Raw genomic sequence first — 22,223 nt, forward strand, 5'->3', positions numbered from 1 at the left:
CATAATACACTTGAGTGAATTACTGTTTACTCAGTAATTCAAACCCAGGCCCCAACCATAGGTACCCCTCAACACCCTTCCTCTCCTTGGCTTAGGGTGGTCTGTAGAAGAGGTTCCGGTGAGCCATGACCACTTCTCTTCCCCTTTCTCCTCTACCTAGCTCCCTGCCTTCCCTTTGACGAGAATCCAAAGCACATAGTTTTAGGTCTAGAGCATCTGCACAGGTGAGGCCTTTCCCTGGGATGTGACTTGTAGAACTGCTCACTCCCGACCCTTCCAGGAGGAAGAAAGAACATTAGCAGTTCTGACAGGCCTTCCCGACTTTCCAGGCACCCTTAATGCCGGGTCTACAGAGTCACTGAGAGGCTGTGCAGAAAAGGCACTGGACCCGGCATCCAGAAGCCAGGGCTCTAGTTGGGGACCGCAGCATCCCTCTCTGTAAACTGGGGACCACGACACCTGCTCTATGTCTAGAGAAACTATGGAGATGAAATGAGAAATTGGGGCGTCCGGGTGGCTCAGTCGTTAGGCAGCTGCCTTTGGCTCAGGTCCTGATCCCAGGGTCCTGTGATCGAGCCCCACATCGGGCTCCCTGCTCAGCAGGAAGCTTGCTTCTCCCTCTCCCACTCCCCCTGCTTGTGTTCCCTCTCTCTCTGTGTCTCTCCCTGTCAAATAAATAAATAAAATCTTTAAAAAAAAAAAAAAAAAACGAGAAAGTGAATGTTCCATGGGCGGCAAGTTGCAGAGCCTTATGTGAATTCGTGAGGTTAGATCCTGTTACCTTGGCTTCTCATTTTATTTATTTATTTATTTTTTTTATTTATTTTTTTTTTTTAAAGATTTTATTTATTTATTTGACAGAGAGAGATTACAAGTAGGCAGAGAGGCAGGCAGAGAGAGAGAGGAGGAAGCAGGCTCCCTGCTGAGCGGAGAGCCTGATGCGGGACTCGATCCCAGGACCCTGAGATCATGACCTGAGCCGAAGGCAGCGGCTTAACCCACTGAGCCACCCAGGCGCCCCGTGGCTTCTCATTTTAAAACCCAGCAGTTCAGTTATTCAAGGGGACATGGTCTCCAAACCCTACTTCTCCCTCTCCCTTCAGCTGTGCTTGATGTGGGGCCAGCTCACTGTTAATCAGTACGACAAGAAGCAGGAAGAGAAGGAACTGAATTCCATTAGCCTCCTTACTTCATTCTCACACTCACAGTCATCATGCCATTCCACAAAGCAATCTGGTCCTACTTCAGATTTAATAATGACAGTTAATATTGGTTACGTGACTATGTGCGAGGTACAGGGTTGGGCAGCCTTACATATATGAATTCTGTTAGTCCTCATTATAGCTGTCTGGGGTAGGTAATATCCTCCTATTACAGATAAGACCTAGAGAGGCTGAGTAAGTTGCACAGAGTCACCTAGTAAGTGTCAGAATCAGAATTCAAACCCAGGCCATCAGATCACAGACTACAACATAAACTCCAGGCACCCAGGAGACTCCCTTCCAGCTGTCAGTGCTGCTCCTACAACTGGAAGCTTCAATATCTTCTACTGAGTAATACACCTTTTAAAAAATTCAACATTTATGAGTATATACAATTGGAAAAAGCACAGAGGAGAACAGGAAAAGCACTAGAACTATAATTTGCTTGGGATTGCAAAGAATACCATACAGAAAAGTAACAGTCCAGCATTCCCACCTCTGTCTCTAGTCGCATCTATGGCATGTTAAATCAACATTTAACTTCCAGATCTGTTTTTTGTTTGTCTTTGTTAAGTAGGCTCCACACCCATTGTGGAGCCCAACATGGGGCTTGAACTCACAACCCTGAGATCAAAACCTGAGCTGAGATCAAGAGTCTGATGCTTGGGATGCCTGGGTGGCTCAGTAGGTTAAAGCCTCTGCCTTCAGCTCAGGTCATGGTCCCAGGGTCCTGGGATCGAGCCCCACGTTGGGCTTTCTGCTCAGGGGGGAGCCTGCTTCCCCGCCCCCTGCCTGCCTCTCTTCCTACTTGTGATCTCTGTCTGTCAAATAAATAAATAAAAATCTTAAAAAAAAAAAAAAAAAGAGTCAGATACTTAACCAACTGAGCCACCCAGGTTCCCCTGGATCCAAATTTTTAACAGTCAAGAAGACATGCCAAACACAGGAATACAAACAGACTGGTAAGGACCCTGGGGTTCTTGCTTTTACGGGTGTGTATATGTTCTTTTTTTTTTTTTTTTAAGATTTTATTTATTTATTTGACAGATCACAAGTAGGCAGAGAGGCAGGCAGAGGGGAGCAGGTTCCCTGATGAGCAGAGAGCCCGATGCGGGGCTCAATCCCAGGACCCCAAGATCATGACCTGAGCCAAAGGCAGAGGCTTAACCCTCTGAGCCACTCAGGCGCCCTGTGTATACGTTCTTATAAAGAAAGGGATACAGACCAAGAAATCTTATCTTGATACATTTAAATTAAATTGCTTTAACAGTCATAATCATTAATTCTGTTTGGTAAAATTTTTTCATTTGACCGGAAAAAAAAATTTTTATGCTAACCCTGAACAATAGTGTTGGCATTTCCAGGGGTTTGCTGTGCAAGAAGCTGCCTCTGGGCAACCCACAGTTTCACATAGGAACTTCTGGGACCCATCCACCTAAACAGGGTTGTACTTGAAGGGTAGAAATGCCAACACTTAAGCATTAAAGTTTCTTAGACCCAGGAGAGTATCAGTGATCTTCAGACTCAATCCAGGTCCTTTAGAAAGTGGGGTAAACATTTGGTTGGGATTTCCCATCTGCTGTCTCCAAAGGTGGCTCTCGTTCAGCATAGGGGGCTAGACTGTGTCTGTGGAAGAAAGGGAGAGGACATCTCTGCCTTGGAGGACAGAGTCAATTAGCTAGGGGGCTTTTAGCAGGTGTCTTGTGGCTTCAGAGGTCCCTGGAAGCTCCTTCCAAAGGACTCCTTGGAGCACTTTACTGTAGGTGTGAGTCACCCAGAGATCTACTTACAATGTGGATTCTGATTCAGCTGGTCTCGGGTGGGACCAGAGATTCTGCATTTCTAAAAAGCTCCCCGGTGATGGAGATACTACTGGTCCAAAAACCATACTCTGAGTATTAAGTATTACCCTAAAGCTTTGGGGAACTTGCCACTGTTTACCTTAATGATCAATGACGCTGGGGGTACCAACAAACCTATAAGATTCTGGCCAGTCTGAAAAAAAGGAGAAAAAAGGGGTAGGTGGCAAGACAGAGATAAGACCCAAATGGGTAAGAGGCATAGGTACTCTCCTACCTTTGGGGGTCATCATATTTCCTAAAAAATACACACATTTGAAATTTCATACATGAGCAGAAAACAAAAGCTATGATAAGCTTGTCAACATTCAATGTCTTTTATTAAAACCCGCAGGAGGACATAATCTTTTCTTATCAGACTTTCTGACCCACAGGTGGATTCTTTCTCCTCTCCCAGGGCCTTAACCAGACGATAAGAGTAGAAGCCAAGAATTGGACTTCTTCTGGGTCACAAAGGCCTTTTCTGTGGGGTTTAATCCCTGGCTCCTCACCCATTAGCAGTAAACTGAAAATACGAATTTTGCTCAGGCCTGCAAGCTAGAGCTAGGGGAATTTTGCTGGTAGAAGCATCTCTGCTTTTTGAAATAAAAAACACGGAGTTGGAACGGCAACCTCAGGGAGGGGACCAGGGGTCAAAGAGAGCGAGAAAACCTGGGGAACCATGGGCTCTAACTCCAGGAAGGGCCATCAAAGCAACATCAACCCAACAGCACACAATGACGTCATAACAACAGATGCCTCGCGACCCTAAGGTCCACAGCGCTGGTAAGAGGAGGAGGAGTAATAGCCCAGGATAAAATAAAATAAAATAAAATAAAATAAAATAAAATAAAATAAAATAAAATAAAATAAAATAAAATAAAAAATAAAATAAAATAAAATAAAATAAAGCTTTGAGAGAAGCTGAAAGAGCAACGATAAGGTTTGACTTCACAGCTAAATTGGAAACGGTGAGCTCTTTTCTTGTGAACTGTTGTTGTTGTTGTTTTTTAACCAGAGGAAGCCTGTCAGCTGTCAGTAAATAAGATATGAAAACACGGAGGAAAAAAACAAATGGCACGATCACCATTATTTAGATCCATCACCACTATTTTATTATCTACCTCAATCATCTGATGACCAGCAACTGTCAACCAAGGGCCACTGAAACAAGAAAAATAGAAGACTCCAGCATTTCTCCAATTAGCATTTATCAAGGTCCTTGATGGGTGTCTCTGAGGCCATTACTGGTTGCCGGACAGGGAGAAACCTGCCCGCTCACGGATGCCCATGCCAGCCTGCTTGGCGCTGTCATTTGCATATGGGTACTGTTTGGATAGGACATTCCAGCAGGGAAGTGGCCCAAGCCGGGAGGCCCCTGGAGGAGGAGCCGAAGGTGTGTCCCTCTGGGAAGGATGCTCCCCGCTGCATCCAGAGTCATGAATTCACCCAGGGAGCCAGAAATGGAGACGAACCTCAGCAGTGGGAACAGGCTTTGATGGTCCTTGATGTTCTTAGTCTGCTTCTGAAGCTCTACGTGAACCCTCCAGAGAGCAGAACAGGCATGACCTCCATTTTAAAGATGGGGACACTGAGGTCAAGCGACCTGCTAGAGGCCACAAAGGCAGGGGAGCCTGACAGCCCAGGGTAGAGCTGAGCCACCTCCCCCATCCCAGGGGGCATCTCTGAAGACTCGGAGCCACGGGGCCATGAGGAGCCCTTCTGGACTTCCTTCTTGGCCAGCTCTCCATCCCTCCTCGCCCATCTGGATCCTGCCATGTCTCCAGGTTTTACCTTCTCAGGAAGCCACTGCCTGGCACTTTGTTCCTCAGTGAGCCCACTCTCATCTGATATCCCCAGCCCTTCTTACACAGTGCGTAGACAATATAGGTTTGAAAAAAAAAAATACAACACAGTTTCTGATGATGTCTTCTGTGACAACATTGAAAATCGAGGGACTACAGAAAAGAAAAAAGTAAGAGCCATAACCCTATCGCCCAGAGGCTCTTTGCTCATAGGCCCCTCTAGGGGATGGGGGGGTGTTCCGTCCTCCCTGCGGAACCAGCTTCTACCCAGTGAGGTGCATGGTTACTGAAAGGATGTTTAGTATTTTGCCAAGACCAATGATGATGAACTTATGCCTAGAATACCCCAATAAGACTTCCTCAAAAATCCCTTATCTTAGCTGGATGCTTCTGTTGAAATCATGTGCTGAAATCACATGTTGATAGCACGCGTTGAAATTACTTAGCAATTGTTTTCTCTCTCCAACAGAAATCTGAGAGTCCTGCAAAGGTTTCACTGAATCCTGCTTACTTCTCAATGGTGTTTTGCCTCGTGTCCTCACCCCATCCATATCCCTGCCAGCATTTATTTACTCAGTGCCCGTCCTGTGTAACATGTTGTACTAAGTACCCCACAAGAACCATATCACTTGATCCTCATAGATCCCTGAACGGGGATCTATGAGGGATGTGGGATCCCTGACCCACTTGCATTCAATATCATTAATAAACAGAGAAGTAACTTGGCTAAGGTCACACAGCCAGCACGTGCCTCAGTGGCCTACCCACAAAGCATGGGTTTCTCAACATGTAGTATCCTGAGCCTACATAACCGGGTAGAGTCCATAAACAACACTCCGCAGTACGTGGTCACTAACATCCTCTTAGGAAATATTTCCCCAAAGTGGAGTAAGCACAGCAGGGAATGGAACTCCTTTGCTTGTTCTGCCCAGTATCTAGGAGACTGTCTGGATCGAAATAAGTGCTCTACTTTGTGACACATATGTTTTCATGACTATCTCTCCTACCAGCAAGTCAGCTCCTCGAGGGCGAAAGCTGGACACTGTATCCTGCTCCTCACTCTCCAAAGTTGTGTTTGGCAAACAGCAAATGATCAATATATTTTGTTGAAAATGTGACGAAGAAATAGAGAGAAAACAGGAGGAGTGAGATGGAGAAAAAGAAAGAAATTTTTTGCTTTTCAGATCCAGGAACAGATTTCTTGATGTGCTGGGGGAGGACTCGATGATACTGCCGGTTTTGGTGGTGGGGGACACACAGGAGAGAAGGGGGACAAGCACTGTGTGCAAAGTTGGGCGAGTCCTTGGACTGGGTCTTCTTCTTTAAAAAAAAAAAAAATTATTTGAGAAAGAGAAAGAGAGCACAAGCAGGGGGAGTGGGAGAGGGAGAAGCAGGCTTCCCGTTGAGCAGGGAGCTGGATGCGGTACTCGGTCCCAGGACCTGAGCCAAAGGCAGCCACTTAATAAACTGAGCCACCCAGAGGCCTTGCTGTGTCTTATTTCTAAACGCAAAGCTCCTTTACAGGAAACTGATAAATAGCAACCGTGGAAGGACCACATCTGTGAGTGGAGGGGAGAAGAGAAAGTTTCCTGTGGACATCCAGTAGCCCCTCGGTATAGTACATCACTCTCCTCGAATCACCCAACCTGGGACATGTCCTGGCTGATGGAAACCCAAAGCCCTGCATGTACTTCCTTTCCCTGATCCTGAGAAGGTACCTCCCACCTGCCTCTCCTTGAGGGGCAAAAAAGCCCAGGCACACATCAACTTTCCCACCAAAGGGGCGCTGTGCCAGGGCTTCCTCTCCTTGGGAGCACAGCCCTGCCTAGGATGTCAGGCTCTGCTTTAAAAGGGGACCCTGGAAGTCCGACATCAGATCAGGTCTGTGTGTCTCTGGGACACGCAGCAGCAAAATCAAAGAAAATGTTCAAATGACCCACTTGCATTCAGCTGCGCACCTGGATTTTCTTGGACCGCATTTGTTTCTTTCCCTTTACAAGTGGCTGCCTGGTTGCCAAGATGCGGCCAGGTCTTCCTGGTAAAGAAAAACAGTAAAACGAGTTCTGGCGGGAGCTCGCCTTCTCCGGTGAGGCCAATTCTGCAGGAATTGTGTTTGTCATCCAGGAGAAGGGGCGCAGGAAGAAAACCAGGCGGCAGGCCACGAATATAAGTCCTGTGAGAACACCAGCTGCATAGTGAATTTCACTGGTGAACAGATTTGTGGTTTTTTTTTTTTTAGCTAATACTTGAGGGGGTCAAAATTTTTTTTTAATATTTTATTTATTTATTTGAGAAAGAGAGTGAGCAAGAGGGAGAAGGAGAGAGAATCTGAAGCCGAAACCCCTCTGAGCGCAGAGCCTGACCCCGCGAGGCTCCACCTCAAGGACAACAAGATCATGACCTGAGCCAAAGTCAAGTGGGATGCTTCATCGACTGAGCCAGCGAGGCACCCCTGGGGGGGGGGGTTAATTTTTTAAAAAATTTGCCTACTTTCATATCTCTGCTGGATGTCTAATAGGCATTTCTGACACTGGCATGCCAAACCAAGCTCCTGGTAGTATTGGTCATCTGCCCAATACAGCCTCCCCCTCCTCAGTAAAGGACAGCGCCATTCCCTTCACTGCAGGGGCAACGAACTCTGGTTGCCCTTGCCTTCTTTTTCTCCCTCCCCACTGTGGTCCGCCAGCAAGCCCAGAAGCGGACCCCTTCATTCCGCCATCGCTGTGACCCTCATCCTCTCACCTGTGTGACCCAACGGCCTCTGCCCTGGTCCTCCGATCCCAGGAGGAGGAGGTCTTAACTGGTCAGGGAGGAGCTTTTCAAAATGTGAAGTTAGATACATCTGTGTTTTGGGGTTTTTTTGTTTGTTTGTTTTTAGATTTTATTTCTTTATTTCAGAGGAAAGGGAGCAGAGGAAAGGGCAGAGGGAGAAAGAGAAGCAGGCTCCCTGCTTGATCAAGGAGCCTGATGCGGGACTCGATCCCAGGACCCTGAGATCATGACCTGAGGCAAAGGCAGAGGCTTAACCCACTGAGCCACCCAGGCGCCCCAAGTCGGATCCTTCTGCACTCAAACTCCTCCGACGGCTCCCCATCACACCGGAGGAAAACCCAAACCCTTCTGTGCCCCACAAACTCCTGAACTTCCTTAGGTTCCTCTCTCGCTCCTCCCCAGCACCCCTCCACTTGTGCCACATCTGCCCCTCCTTGCTCCCTGACACTGATAGTCGCCTCCCCACCCCCTCCCACCCCCTTCCTGGCCTTTGTATTTGCTGTTGTCTCTACCTGGAAAGCTCTTCCCTGGATCTCCTCCTGATTCACACCTCAAGTTGTACTCAAATGTGAACTTGGTGAAGCTTCCTCTGGTTTCCTAATAAAAAATTCCGGTACCTCTGACACTTCTTACTTCCTTACCCTGACTTATCTATTTTTTTTCTCCTTGGCACTTATCACTAATACTTGATGTGCCGGACTTATCTACTTGTCCCCACCCGGTCCACCACCACTAGAATATAAAGATAAGATTTCCATCTGTTGGAATTAAGTGTTAGGAAAAGCGTAGTCGGGTACTCGTAATATAAACAGAATGAATGAGGGATAGATCAGTACTTTGCAGTCATGAGTCTGTTCTGAATGAGCCAAGCAGGCTTAGAAAATTAAGTAGGAAAAAACGAATTGGCTGGACAAATGAAACAGATCAGAGAGAGTGAGAAAAGCTACTGAACGTCTATTCCTTGCAGTGGTGGATTGAGTGACTGGGACCAACTCTTCCTCAGAGAACTGAAAGTGCTGGATTAAATGTGAAAAATGCCTTCTTAAATATACTGAAGATGAAGAATCTTGAGAGGTAAACATAAAAAGCTGCTTTTGTCCTGAGGGCATCTGTTGACCTAGAAAGAAACAGCTAGAAACTTTATTGTGTTCCTGGCCTACTCTAAGAGCTCGGGGGACCAAAGTCAAACCCAACGTCTTCCAAAGGAGCAAGACCGTGATAAGCGATCCCCACTTGAAACTGAGATCCCAAAGACCTCCTACTGTCTGAGTGTTTGTATCCCTCCAAAATTCACGTGTTAAAATCCTAACCCTTGAGGAAACAGTATTAGGAGGTGGGGTCTTTGGGAGGTGATTAGGTCATGAATGTGGAGCCCACATGAATGGGATTGGTGCTCTTATGAAACAAGCCCCAGAGACCTCTCCTCCTTCCACCATGTGAGGTTACAGCGATAAAACAGCTGTCCATGAAGTGGCCCCTTCCTAGACACCTAATCGACTGTCACCTTGATCTTGGACTGCCTAGCCTCCACACCTGTGAGAAATCAATGTCTGTTGTTTAGAAGCTATTCAGTCTTTGATATTTTGTTACAGCAGCCTGAATGGACTAAGACAGCTCTCAGGACGAGGGTGAACGAGACGAAAGCAGATGTGCAGGCTGGCTTTTCATGATCTGGAGAATTCTAAGAACCATCAGTCTTAAATTGTTTGCAGGTGGTCTCAGGCTGATAGGCCCTCTGGAGCCCCAGCAGAAACAAATCAAAATCCTCTCTGGAAGAAGTTACCATCATCTCAGGCCTCGATTCACTCCTAAATACCCATTTTCAAATACTGTAACCAGCACACAGAGATAATCCAATACACAAAGAAACCAGATATCAAGAATGAGAGCCAGTTGAAACAAAAGATGACAAAACAAGACTTACACACCTTAAAATATGGGAACGTCAGACATAGTCTCTTACACAACCATGCAATCGTGCCCACTTTGCTCAGAGCCCTGAAGGGCGAGCTTGAAAACAACAACAGAGAAGTAGATACTCTTTTAAAAGATCTTAAAAAAATTCTAGAGCAAACATCATTGAAGGTGTAGAGAATTTATGGTGGGCAGGGAACAGAACTCGGTGTGGGGGAGTGTCCTGACACCGGTCATGTGACTTCACCTTCCAGTAAAGATAAAGGGAAACAGGGAATCTTCAAAATAGGGGTGAGCAATTACTTTACCTGTTTTTCAACTAGAATGAAGACGAACTGCCAGCTCGCCCCGGATAGACAGATTCCTAAATCCTACATTGGGGCGTCAGAGGCGGTGGGGTGGGGGGTGGTGGGCAGAAAGCAAGCTCTCTAACAGAGAGTTTTTAAAAGAGAAAAGAATACAACCAGGATCCAATTTCATCCCTCTCGGTACCCACAGACACGGACGCATGTCCCGCGTATAGCCTTCCAACAGCTCCCCAGATATAGGCCTCACTACCGTAAAAGAAGCCCCACTGTGCTCCCAAGCATTCTGGCCTTAAGTCTACCGGACAAAAGCAGGAATACTCAGAGGTCTCGTCAAGGCTCTGTCTGTTCCCCACCCTGTCAGAGATTCTCAACTCAAGTGATGCTAGAAATAACCATCATTCCTCCAGCAAACAGCTGTGTCACATCCCGTCTCCCCACTCCCTCCCCGCCCTCTCCCTCCTTCCACTAGCTGCTATCTTTAAGCCACAAAGCAGACCGAGAAAAACAATTAGTCATCCCAGGTTTTGCCCACTTTCCCCAGCATCCCTGTCATCCCCAGCACAATCACAGCAGAAAACAAGGTGGCTTTGCAAGCCAGGCAGGCACCTACAGGTCTGAAAGACTTGAAGACTTTTTCCAAGACTTCGTGAAGCGTCTTCTTGCCGCAGGAGGAGATGTAATCCTGGGCTAGCTGCAAGAAAGGCAGGCAGTCCTCGCTCTCGCTCCACACGTGCTACGTGCCCACAGCCGGGGCAGGGGGGCGGAAGGAGAAAACAAAAACACACAGTCATTACCCTCGGTGTGAAATTCAAAAAGCCCAAAAGATTTTTTTTTTTAATGATATAAATTTGAAGGCCTCTGTTTCCCAGTAAAATTCCGACATTCATTCTCGATTTGCTTGTGTTGAAGGGGATGAGAAAATGCCTACCCCATAGAAAATCCCTGGGCTTTCCATCCATAATCTCACCTGCTTGGTGCGCCAGTGGATCTGTTCAGCCATAGCAAAAAAAAAAAAAAAAAAAAAAAAAAAAGGCAGTGGAATCGGAAAAAAAAAAAAAAAAAAGGCAGTGGAATCGCTAGTCCCCCACCCACGATTTCCACAGTCCTCCTTCTCAAGAGCTGGGTAAGGAGGGTTTTAAAGCAGCAGGGAGGAAAACCCGAGAGCCTGCCTGATCTTTAGATTTGCCTTCAGCTGTAGCTGACGGATTAATTAAGCATAGTTTGTAACCACTAACTCGCAACAAGATATTCTTTACCCAGATGAGCCTGTGAGCAGGGGTGATGGTATATTTACTTCAAGACAAAATGAATTAAAACAGAATCAAACAAAAATGAAATGAATTTAGACGAAGACCCAGAAGAGCCATCGCCAGGTCACTGGGAATCAAAGGCTTTCTGAAAGCTACAAATGCCCCAAGAGGACATTGCTTCCCAATGGTGACATGCACCGAGAGGAGGCTGGTTTCAGGGTTTACTTTTTTCTCAAGGCTAGATAAGGTTTGGTGGGGTTTTTGTTTTGTTTTGTTTTGTTTTCCTGTGTGAGGGTATCTGTTTTAGCACCTCTTGAAGACTAGAGGAGACTCTCCCATATATATTCAAGGATCTGGAATAAGCCCAAGAAACAGGCTTGAGGGAATCCAAGTGCAGAAGCCCCCTGCTCTGTGTACCTGAGCTCAGGAGAGGCACTGGGCTACCAGGATAACATCAGGGTACCTGACCAAGAGTCCCTGTTTAGAGGGGACAGATCCATGGTAGTACCCCATTGGAAAAGCAAAGGGATGTGGGAGAGAGGAAGACATCTGGCCAATTAAAGCAAGAAGCAGCAACCAGGCAGCAGGAGAGAAGATGTTTTTGGAGAAATACTCCACATCAAGAACTTTGCTTCTTGGAAGCAAAAGCTTTGCTTCCTTCCATTAATACAATAATTAGGGTATCACCCCAGAAACTTCTATGTCAATCACTCGAGAAACATATTTCACCTCCTTCCTTCTCATTGCAGCATTTCTAAGAATGGGACCTAAACAGACTTTACATACCACTCAGATCCAAGAGACTTAACTAGGTGCTAATGGGCCCTCTTTCCACCCCAATTATCTGTATTTAGTTGATGTAAAGGTCCATTTCTGACACCCACCGCTCTAATTCCAGAAGACTTCTGGAAGAACTTCTGCCCCGATGTAACAAAGATAACTTCTAAATTCTCTAAATTTAGACAATAGCTCAAACACAATTCCTATTAATTAGAGACCCTTATAGTTGTCGAGCCACTGAAATGCCATTTAAGGAATAGTCTCTTACATTGTACAAAAGTGTAATAGTACAAAGTGCTTTTAGATCTGTTATCACACTTGATTCTCAAGCAGCAGGGATTCAGCAAGAATAATAAAGCCCCGCTTTCACATAAGTCTGCTCAGCACCCGTTTTCAGGCTCACATTTTTAAAAGTTCCAGCATGTTTCAAATTCTTACCCAGCTGAAAGATGGGATTAATATCTAGCACTGCACAAGAGAAAACTTCAATCCTGCCTTTCTTAGACTTGTAGAGATTAGAGAAAAAGTAAAAAGTTTCTTAAGTGCCCGGCACAGTGCTGGGCTTTCCACCTACCCTGAGCTGAAGGGCAGGCACTCAGCAAATGAGACCCCCATAGTGACTTCACAGAGCACAGTGCCCAAGGCAACCTGAGTTCTAGTTCATTCAGAAGTACAAGAACCTTGGGTATCTACTTTTGAAAGCACATTTGGGCATTAAATTACAAAGTAAACTAAGGAAAGTTTATCACTCAGGCAACAGATGTGCATCGTATCCTCTACTGCGGAAATGAGACAGGTTCTCCACGTGTTTCTAGGGCATTCCTAACCTCGTGAGGAGAGTGTTCAGGCCACAATTTTCATTACTCCACTTCTGGAGTTGTTGATTTATGAATAGATTTTAGAGCAGGAACACTTACCACCTGCTAAAGGACCTTCTGTTCAGTCTGAGTCTCCTTCATTTGGTTGTCTAACTCTCGGTCACGTTGGTTTTGTGGTTTTGTGGTTTTGTGGGGCAGGAATGCCTGCCCCGATGATAACATGAAGGTGTGTGGGGTTTGGAATCAGACCCACTTGGGTGCCCGTGGCCACTTAAAGGACCTCCCCGATTTAATGCTAATTGCTTCGTACCCACCGTAGCTCATCACAAAAAGTATTCTGGTTTCTTTCTTTCTTTTTTTTTTTTTTTAAATTATTTATTTATTTATTTGACAGAGAGAGATCACAAGTAGACAGAGGCAGGCAGAGAGAGGAGGAAGCAGGCTCCCTGCTGAGCAGAGAGCCTGATGCGGGACTCGATCCCAGGACTCTGAGATCATGACCTGAGCCGAAGGCAGAGGCTTAACCCACTGAGCCACCCAAGCGCCCTGGTTTATTTCTTGAAATTGTTTCCTTCCAAAACGAATCAAGGCAGTCATTAAAGATCCATAAAAGACAAGGTAAGGGTCTGTAGTTGAGAAAATAAGGACAGAGGGAAAACAACGGAAGGAAAAGAATATAAAACCAAGTGAGGTAAACAGGCTTGGCCACTTGCTGAGGATGGGGACACAGACAGCCTCTCCAGCCTTCCACAGGCCTGTGTAGAGAAGGAAGTTCCATCAGCAGCCCGAGGCAGTGTCCCAGGATAAAACAGATGAGTTCTGCAGAACCAACAGGCAACAGGCTGAGGGTACAACAGTAATATCTTAGTGATGAGGGAGCAGGAGGCTGGCTGAGGACAAAGCAAAAGCTGGCGCCTTGCACCCCCTCTTCACCCACTCCCCTCCATATGTGTAGCATTCCTCAGGCACCCCTGACTGCCATAAAACGATAAATAGTTAACTTGCAGGGATCGCAATCCTGCAGAACAGGAATCTCCCTTGCTCTACAGATGTCCTAGAGACCTAAACAGGGAGGTTACCTTATCAACAGCACAAATTTCCAGAGGCAAATAACTCTTGGTTCCTGAAGCCCTAATGTCCCCCTCCCACCATAAACTGGAGGAGACTGGGGTAGAAGGGAATGTAAATGACAGCAGGATCATAATACCCCACCAAGAATCTCCCAATTATCTTGATGTTAATGCTTCACCTAAAGACGACATTGATCAAGCCATAAGGGCAAGGACTCCCCCCGGCACCTTGTAGGCCCTCCCTAACATGTGAGAACTCTATTGAAACCTCCCATTCCTTCACCACCTCCCCCCAACCGTGGGGTATATAACATGCCCACCTTCACAACCCAGGGCAGCAGCTCTTCCTGCCCACGGGTCCTGTCCCCGTGCTTTAATAAACCACCATTTTGCACCAACGACGTCTTAAGAATTCTTTCTTTAGTCGTCGGCTCCGAACCTCCTCACACCACCGAACCTGACTTAGGTTCTGGGGCCCGTTCCCAAACCAGGAGAGGGCCGACAGAATGTCTGGTGGCCAGGCTGATGCTCTTGAAAGCAGATTCTGGGGTCTAGTCTTAAAACAATGATAAATGGGTGATTGAAGAGCCACAGTCCTGCACCACCTGGCGTGTCCATAACGACTCCGGCTTGGAAATTCAACCAAACAGCCGCTTTTGGCCACGAAGAAATGGTAGCAGGGGCCATAGAACCTGTGGCTTTGAACAATGTAAAATAAATAAAAATAAAAATAAAAATCCTGCAAATAAAAATCCTGGTACAGAACGTACTGACATTCCCACCATGCAGTGAGGGCTAAGGCACCTTATAATAGGAGGAATGCCAAGGGAAGGATTCTGAAGGAGAGGACAGCAGTGGTCCTCAAAAGCTTCCATAAGCACCACAATACCTCCCCTTCTCATCCCCCAACTTATACACATACAAATGCTGGGGGTAGGGCTGAAAATCTACATTTCCAAAAGGCTTCCAGGTGATACTCATGCTTCTGGCTTTGGGCCCACACTTTGAGAAGCACAACCAGAACTGAACTTTGACGAATCATATTTAGGGGCAGGGGATGAAAATTCCTGGCAAGAGCTTTATTTATTTATTTATTTATTTATTGAGAGTTTTGATTTTAAAAAGGGCAGCTGCAGCTCTTCTTTCTGTCATTAAGTTGGACCACAGCTTATCATCAAAGTTTGTCCAGCCAAAGATATTGAGAACCATAGCATCTGCACATAGGAAAATGAGCACCTTTCTGTTTCCTATAGTAAAGATGAGAACATCCAGCTCATCCCAAAATGGTCTTAGACCAGTATGGTAATTCAATCCTACAAATATCTTTTTGACCACAGTCTGGGTGCTCTGACCATTCTAATGCTTGTGGGTAGGGTGCTTGGCTTCCTGGTGCTTAGGCAGGGGAGGGGGGTGCTGGGGAGCAAAGAACACAGCTGCTTCTCCTCCCTGGACTCAGTTACTTGAGTCAAAGGTCATTGCCAGGGTCCTCCCTCCCACTATAGTACTGCCATGTGGGGTTTCTGCCATCATCAGTACCGGGAAGTCTATTTTGAGTTAGTGTGGCTTACCCCCAAACCGACTGCTGTCCCTTGAAGAGATGCTACAGGAGAAAAGCTACATGCCATCTCACACCACCCAACACACTTCTGCACAGAGAAGAGTGGGGCTGGCCATACCTATGACCTGCTCTTTGGGCCAACCACGGATACATTTTAGCAAGGAGGAAACTGAGGTTCAGAGAGGTTGAGCAACTTATCTGTGGTCAAACAGAGCAGGGGCAAAGCCAAGATATCCATGGAGGTGACCACATCTTCGACCTGAGCCTCAGCTCCTTCATGAGTCATAGAAAATAATAATATAGTATGGTTATCTAGTAAGATTATAGGGGATCACCTGTAGACAGCCTCTCATTTAGCAGGAGCCCAGAGTGCTTCTTCCATCTGTTGAAATTCCTATTAGCATAACTTCACTCTCCTCAGGGTGACCACTTCACAAATATGCTAAGGACATACCCTTTCCCCTAAAGAATCTCTGTATGAATAATGCACAGCCATTGTGGAAAGCCTTACAGTTACCATGACCCCTCATTTAACCCCCACAATAATAATATAGGTACGATTATCTCCACTTGATGTAGGAGGAAATGGAGGGTGGAGTTTAAACTGGACAAGAAGGTGCTTTTTCTCCATTGTCCCATCACATGAGGTGATGCAATCTCATTTAGACAAGCTCTATTAGGTTGTTACTTGGTCACGTGGTTAAGAACAGAGACACGCCTAGAACAAAAATGGGGAAAATATATAGAGCTATATGTATACACACATGTATAAAATTAAATCACATGGTCCTTCTATAAATAGAGCCTTTTTTTCTTTAATAGTGTGACAACTGCTATCTTTGTGTTCATATTGAGGAGGGAATAAACTGCACAAAATCTTAGATCCAAACATGTTTTTGATGAGTTGGCAGGGAAAAAAATAGGACAATAAGGCAGCCCTCCCTTTCTCCAATCATGAGCACCCAGGCGCCAGGGAGCCGTGAGCCAGTACTCTTGGTTTAGAGCTGCTTTCTCCTGGCCTAGGACAAGGAGGGGAAGCAGCTGAGGTTGCCATGCCCAGGAGAGCACGCACACGAGCCCCTCTGTCTGGCTGGTCCCTTAGTGGATGCCAGCACCCCTCTCCTCCAGCTTGATGAAGCCCTCAGGACCTTCTGTGTTGGCAGAAGGGAGCGTGCCACCTGTCTGCGAGCGCTCGGTCCCTCCCTGTCAGACCTGTAGAGCCAGGCAGGGTTGGCTCTGTCCCTGATCACCCAATAAAGAGGGCGAAGGCAGCTTCATTTTCTCTCAGGAGCTGACCTTGTGCACTGTCCACAGAGACAGGCCTGAATCAGGGCAGCAGTGTGGAAGGGGATGGTATGAACAGGATGGGCTGTGAGATGAGAAGGGGAAACAGGAGCTGCCAAAGTGGAAGGAAAGTAAAGGGAAGCCCTGTTCCCCAGACCGTCTGGAGCTCTTGGCTTGACACTCTTCGTGGTGCAAATGACAGGCCTCTGGGCTTGAGCTCGAGTCCTGGCTATCATTTCTCAGTGGCATTATCCTGGACAAAATTCCTTCAACGGAGACTCGGTTTCCTCACCTAAAAAATGGGTATCATACCTAACTCATAGACTTTTTGCAATAAGAAGCCACCCTTGAACCTGCAGTCTGAATTGGATCTCTGGCTGTCACTCCTGGGATACTATGTTTCCAGTATAGGGCTAGGGTTCAAGTGGCTCTACTATTTATTAGCTGTGGAAAAGTCAGTACACCTTGCTGTGTGTCAGTTTCTTCCTCTGTAAAATGGAGAAAATCACAGAGATGACCTTGCAGTATTACTAAGATTAAATAAGCACATATACACAAAGTACCTACTGCCTACATAAAAGTAGAATGGTGTCTGACACATAGTAATTGCACATAAGTGGTAATTACTGTTCTTTGAAGCCATCATTCTTAAAATTTAACATCTGCCTTCTTCACTATCATTCATTCCGAGCACCTATCATGGGTCTGACACTACACCAAGTTCTGGGATACAGTGACAAATAAGACAGACAAGGCCAATACTCTTAAGAACTTTAGAGCCTCATGGGGCCGGCAGAAAATAAACAAGAGAGTATCAAGTACTAATGAGTGCTATGACTTGAATAAAAGAGGGTGAGATGAAAGAATATGTGGTCAGGAAGGCTTTTCCTAGGCCTGAATGACATAAAGGAGCTAGCCATGCAAAGATGTGGAGGAACAGTGTTCCGGGCAGAGTGGACAGCAAATGCAAAGGTCCTGAGGCAGGAATGAATGCAGCATGTCTGAGACCCAGAAAAGTCAGTGTGGCACAAACACAGTAAGCAAGGAAGAAGAATGGTCTAATAGTTGATCAGAAAGGTGGCAGAAGACAGATTGTGTGGGGGTTTGAAGCCATGGCAAGGGCACAGGTTCTATGGTCACAGTTATAGGAAGTCAGTTTAGGTGAGATGGAGAGTCATAGGTCATGACCTGGATTATATTTTAAAAAGACCCAGACTGATTTCTATGTCTAGACCGCCAGAGAGTCACTAATAGCGCCACCCCTATTTGGGGCACTGTTCTAAACAAGCCTGCTGGGAACTAATGTCATCATTCCCCTGTTTAAGGATGTGGAAATCATGGCATGAAGGGATTAAAGAACTCACCCCAATACACACAGTTAGACATGGGAGCTGGGGGGGTGGTTTGACCCAGAAGCCTGGGCACCCCGACCAATGTGCCACACTGCCTCTTAGATGGGGAGAATGGCCCCAAGAAAGTGAGGGCAGAGATACTTACTATTTACCTTCTAGGTAGCCCTGGCCTGATTCAAAGTAAGCCTCAATAAATGTTTGATGAGGGGCCCCTAGGTGGCTCAGTGGATTAAAGCCTCTGCCTTTGACTCAGGTCATGATCCCAGGGTCCTGGGATCGAGCTTCCTCCTCTCTCTCTGCCTCTTTGTGATCTCTGTCTGTCAAATAAATAAATAAAATCTTTAAAAAAAAATGTTTGATGAATAAATGAATGAGCGAATGAGTCACGTGAAAACACTTTGTAAATTGAGAAATACTATGTAAATATTTTGTTAATAAATCCTTTGGGTTACGGGAGTTCCATTCATCTCAAATTTCTTCTAATGCTTAAAAGGATTTTCCTGGGGAAAGGAAAAGGACGGAGGTAGGACACTCACTTCATGCCTGAGTCCCTTTAACAAGAGGCAAAGGGCAGCTTGACAAACCTGGCCTGCGAAAGATCTGAGGAGAGATCTGGGCCAAGGAAACTCTGGCGGTTGGCATGTTGTCTGTCATGGCCTCCAGAAACTTAAAGAATGTTCCAGTCTACCCAAGAAATTACTTTTTCCTTCCATCCACTTTCTTCCTTACCTATTTAATTGTTAGAGAGTGAACATGTTTAAGCATTTTACTCACACAGATGGGAAAACATTTAATATTATGATAGCCTTGAAAAATTGTGATATACATAATGTTTCTCACCGATGGTTCTCCATGGAGTAATTCCTTTGGGAATCTCCTGCAGTTCTAGCAAGAAGGCTGTGTGGAGCTCTCCCCCATAAAATCCAGAACCTTGGGTGATTTTGCTCTCTCACACAGTAAGGAGCTGGAAAGGCCACTGGCAGACTAGGGTTAGAAGGGATTCCCAAACTCTTAAGGAGGGAGCCAGTTGGACACTGGTGCCCTTTCCAGTAGAACCCTGGGGTTTTCTCACATGTTTGCAATGGAGTAAATCCCTTTTGAATGATCTCCCATTTTCCCCAACAACAAATAACAATATTTTAACTGCAGTTAGCCCTGTTCTTACCTATATTTAGAGTTTACTTGCTCTTCACAAGTCCCCACTATGGAGGTGTTCTGATTAACCTCATTTTACAGGTGGGAAAATTGAGACTCTTAAAAAAGAAAGACAAGCTCTAAACTCAGGGGACGCCCAGGTCTCTGAAGGGCCTTTGCTGTTGCAAAGAGATGATTAGGTGTTTGATCTGTGGATCCCCTGGGTGCTGGTATCATGCCCATTTTTTTGATGTGTTAACTGAGCTCCCAGAAGGCATCTGACCAGAGTCACACAGGCAGAACTAAAATCTGGCTGTCACCCAAGGCCATCTCTCTTCTAGTGTCGCACTTTGGGGCCCAGGTGTGTTCTTCTCCGAGGGGATACGCGGCGGGGGGGGGGGGCGGGGAGGGGCAGGGGCACGCATTCCTGCAAGCTGCACACAAGCCTTCGCCTCTCAGGTGCCAAAGAAGGGGATCGGGCTGTCTCTCTAACTCCACCACGAACTTGCCGCGGAGTGCAGGGGCACCTTTGTCTCGCCCCACCTGAGGAGCCAACGCCAGGCCGCGCCTCGGCACCGCCCCACCTCGGTCCGCAGGGGTGGCGGCAGCGCCAGCTCCAGGCTCCAGCCGGCGACCACACGGTAACCCGAGCCCACAGCCACCTCCATCTTACATTTGGGGACCATTATTTTTTCCCCCGCCCTTAAAAACACTTCATGGAGCGCCATCCTCGCCCATCCTCCGCACTTCCCACCCCAACTCCCCTGTCCGCCACATCTCCTTCTTAAACTGCCAGCCCCAAGATCCCAAGTGGGCGCAGGATACAAAGTGGAAGATGTGGACACCGCAGTTCCAGGTCCCGGTCCCTTCCAGCTCGGGGCGGGAGTGGGCTGGGATAGGGGGGATTTCCCCTCATCTGGAAAAGCCTGGGGGATGGGGGTGCTTCCCCAGGGCCTCGGCCGCCGCCTCCGCCGGACGGAACGCGCTAGGGCCCCGCACACCTTGCTGGAAGCTCACACAGGAGCAATGGAAGCACAGGAGGAGTGTTGGGAGGGATAGGCGTGCCCGCGCGCGCGCGTGAGAGTGTGTGTGTGTGTGTGTGTGTGTGTGTGCACGCGCGCGCGCACGCGCGTGTGCATTTTTAAGATCCGGGGTGTAATTCCGCAAAGAAGGTCCAGAAGATGGGGCATCGCTAGCGTGGACAGAGGCTTTGTGTCCAAACCGGCAGCGCAGGGGATCACACGGGGGCTGGGGCTCTCCCGGGCCGGCGCGGTGACTCGAGGAGTTGTGTCTGCGCATCGGGAGGAGAACGGGATTCCTCACCCCGACGGGATGCCCGGGTGGAGGAAGCTCGAGACTCCGGGCCCTGTGGGACAGTCCGTGCGCCCCGGCCCGGGCTGGTGAGCGGCGGGGACGCTCGGCAGAAGCTCCCAGCCGAGCATCAAGCACGGGCCGCAGGGTCGCGTCCCCGAAACAGCCCGCCCCAGTCCGGCTCCCCGGTCCTAAGGGCACCCCTGCCCGCCGCCCTCCGCCCCTCCCGCCCCTGCAGCGCTGACACCGCCGCGCTGGGCCGGTTACGCCCCCACCCCGCGCCCACAGCCTCCCCGGCGTGCAGCAGCTCGGGCGCAGGGAGGCGGCCGCGCGTCCACTCCCGCGCGCTGCAGCCGTCCCTCCCCCCCGGCACTCACAAAATTGTCCCCGCAGCCGTTGTCCGGACACAGCACGTAAAAGGAGACGCCAGGGTCGGCGTAGAAATCCATCCTGCGCTCGGTCTCCTCTGTGGCGATGAGCTCGAAGGGCGTGTTGGAGCACCATTTCTCCGCAACGTCAGCCAGCTGCTGGAAATCCATCCTGGCCCGCCGCGCCCGCCGCTCGCTCAGCCTCCTCGCGCGCTGCCCGCCTCCCGCTCCCTCCGCCGCCCGCCCGCCCTCCTCTCTCCTCGGACGCCCTCCTCCCGGGCGGCCAGCGCGCGGCTCCGCGGGCTCTCGGGCAGGCGGCGGGGCCGGGCGGCGCGGCTCCCTCCGGTCCCGGGGCTCCTCCCGGCGGGGACTGTTTACATGCTGTGTGTACGGGGTGGGCGGCGGCCTGGACCGCGCGGCGCCGCGCCCGGCTCCTCCCCGACCCGCCTCCCAGCCCGCCCCTCTCGGGCGGCGCGGTTTGCTGCGGGCGGACGGGCGGGGCGGGGCGGACTCCTCGGTTTGCCCCCACCACCTTTCTTTTTTCTTTCTTTCTTTTCTTTCTTTCTTTTTTTTTTTTTATAAGCGAACCCAGAGCATCGGAGCATCCCGGAGTCCTCCGGAGCCCGGGACCACCCCGTCCCGTGACGTCACGCGCCCCAGCCAATCACCGGAGGCTCAGACCCGCGCCGCGGTCCACCAGCCGGGTGACGTCACAGCGCGGACCCGAAATCCGCGACTTTACAGTTTACAGTGAAGCGGGCAAAGCTCGTAGTCCTGTCTAGCGTTTATTCTTAGTTAGAAGGCCTCGTTGGGAAAAGTGTTTCTTCGAATGCCATTTAAGTGCAGGGGACGCCCACAGAATTGCAAATAACTTGTACCTTGTCTGAGGCTAGCGATGGAGGAGTTGAGAAAATCTAAGGGAAACGGAGCTTTTCTTTTTCATAAATCAAAGCTCCCTCCTCCGATCGATGTAAAAAAATATTATCCTAAATACATTTACTAGCCACTGATTATTATCCTAAATACATTTACTAGCCACTGATATGAGTATCCATTTTTTCAAAAAGATTTTATTTATTTATTTGACGGACAGAGATCACAAATAGGCAGAGAGGCAGGCAGAGAGAGAGGAGGAAGCGGGCTCTCTGCTCAAGCAGGGAGCCCGATGCAGGGTTCGATCCCAGGACCCTGGGATCAAGACCTGAGCGCAAGGCAGAGGCTTTAACCCACTGAGCCATCCAGGCGCCCCGTGAGTATCCATTTGAAAGGAAGATGAAAGGTTTGGGGCGGGGGGGGGGGGGTGTTCTTTTTTCTTTCCTTTTTTTTTTTTTTTTTTGTGCATGTCCATAAAGCTGAATATTTCTTAGAAATAAGTCTCATAATTATTCACATTCAGATCATATTGTATAACTTAAAATGACCAACTAGTTTGGAAAGGAGAAAGTACATTTTAAAACAA

The 22,223-nt window shown here is 48.0% G+C and overlaps 1 protein-coding gene across 1 annotated transcript in view; it reads right to left on the reverse strand.

The window, feature by feature from the left end:
* Positions 1-21,290, reverse strand: part of MTURN (maturin, neural progenitor differentiation regulator homolog) — a 28,933-nt gene extending 7,643 nt beyond the window's left edge. The window contains exons 1-2 of the mRNA XM_082692882.1: positions 20,774-21,290; positions 10,450-10,572 (exon numbers count right to left, since the gene is read on the reverse strand). Of these exons, the coding sequence (XP_082549008.1) occupies positions 10,450-10,572; positions 20,774-20,935 (285 nt within the window). The 5' untranslated portion in view covers positions 20,936-21,290. The remainder of the gene's footprint in view (positions 1-10,449; positions 10,573-20,773) is intronic.
* Between the last annotated feature and the right edge of the window lie 933 nt (positions 21,291-22,223).

This window comes from Mustela nivalis, assembly GCF_964662115.1.
Source record: "Mustela nivalis genome assembly, chromosome: 12".
Taxonomy (NCBI): Eukaryota; Metazoa; Chordata; class Mammalia; order Carnivora; family Mustelidae; genus Mustela; species Mustela nivalis.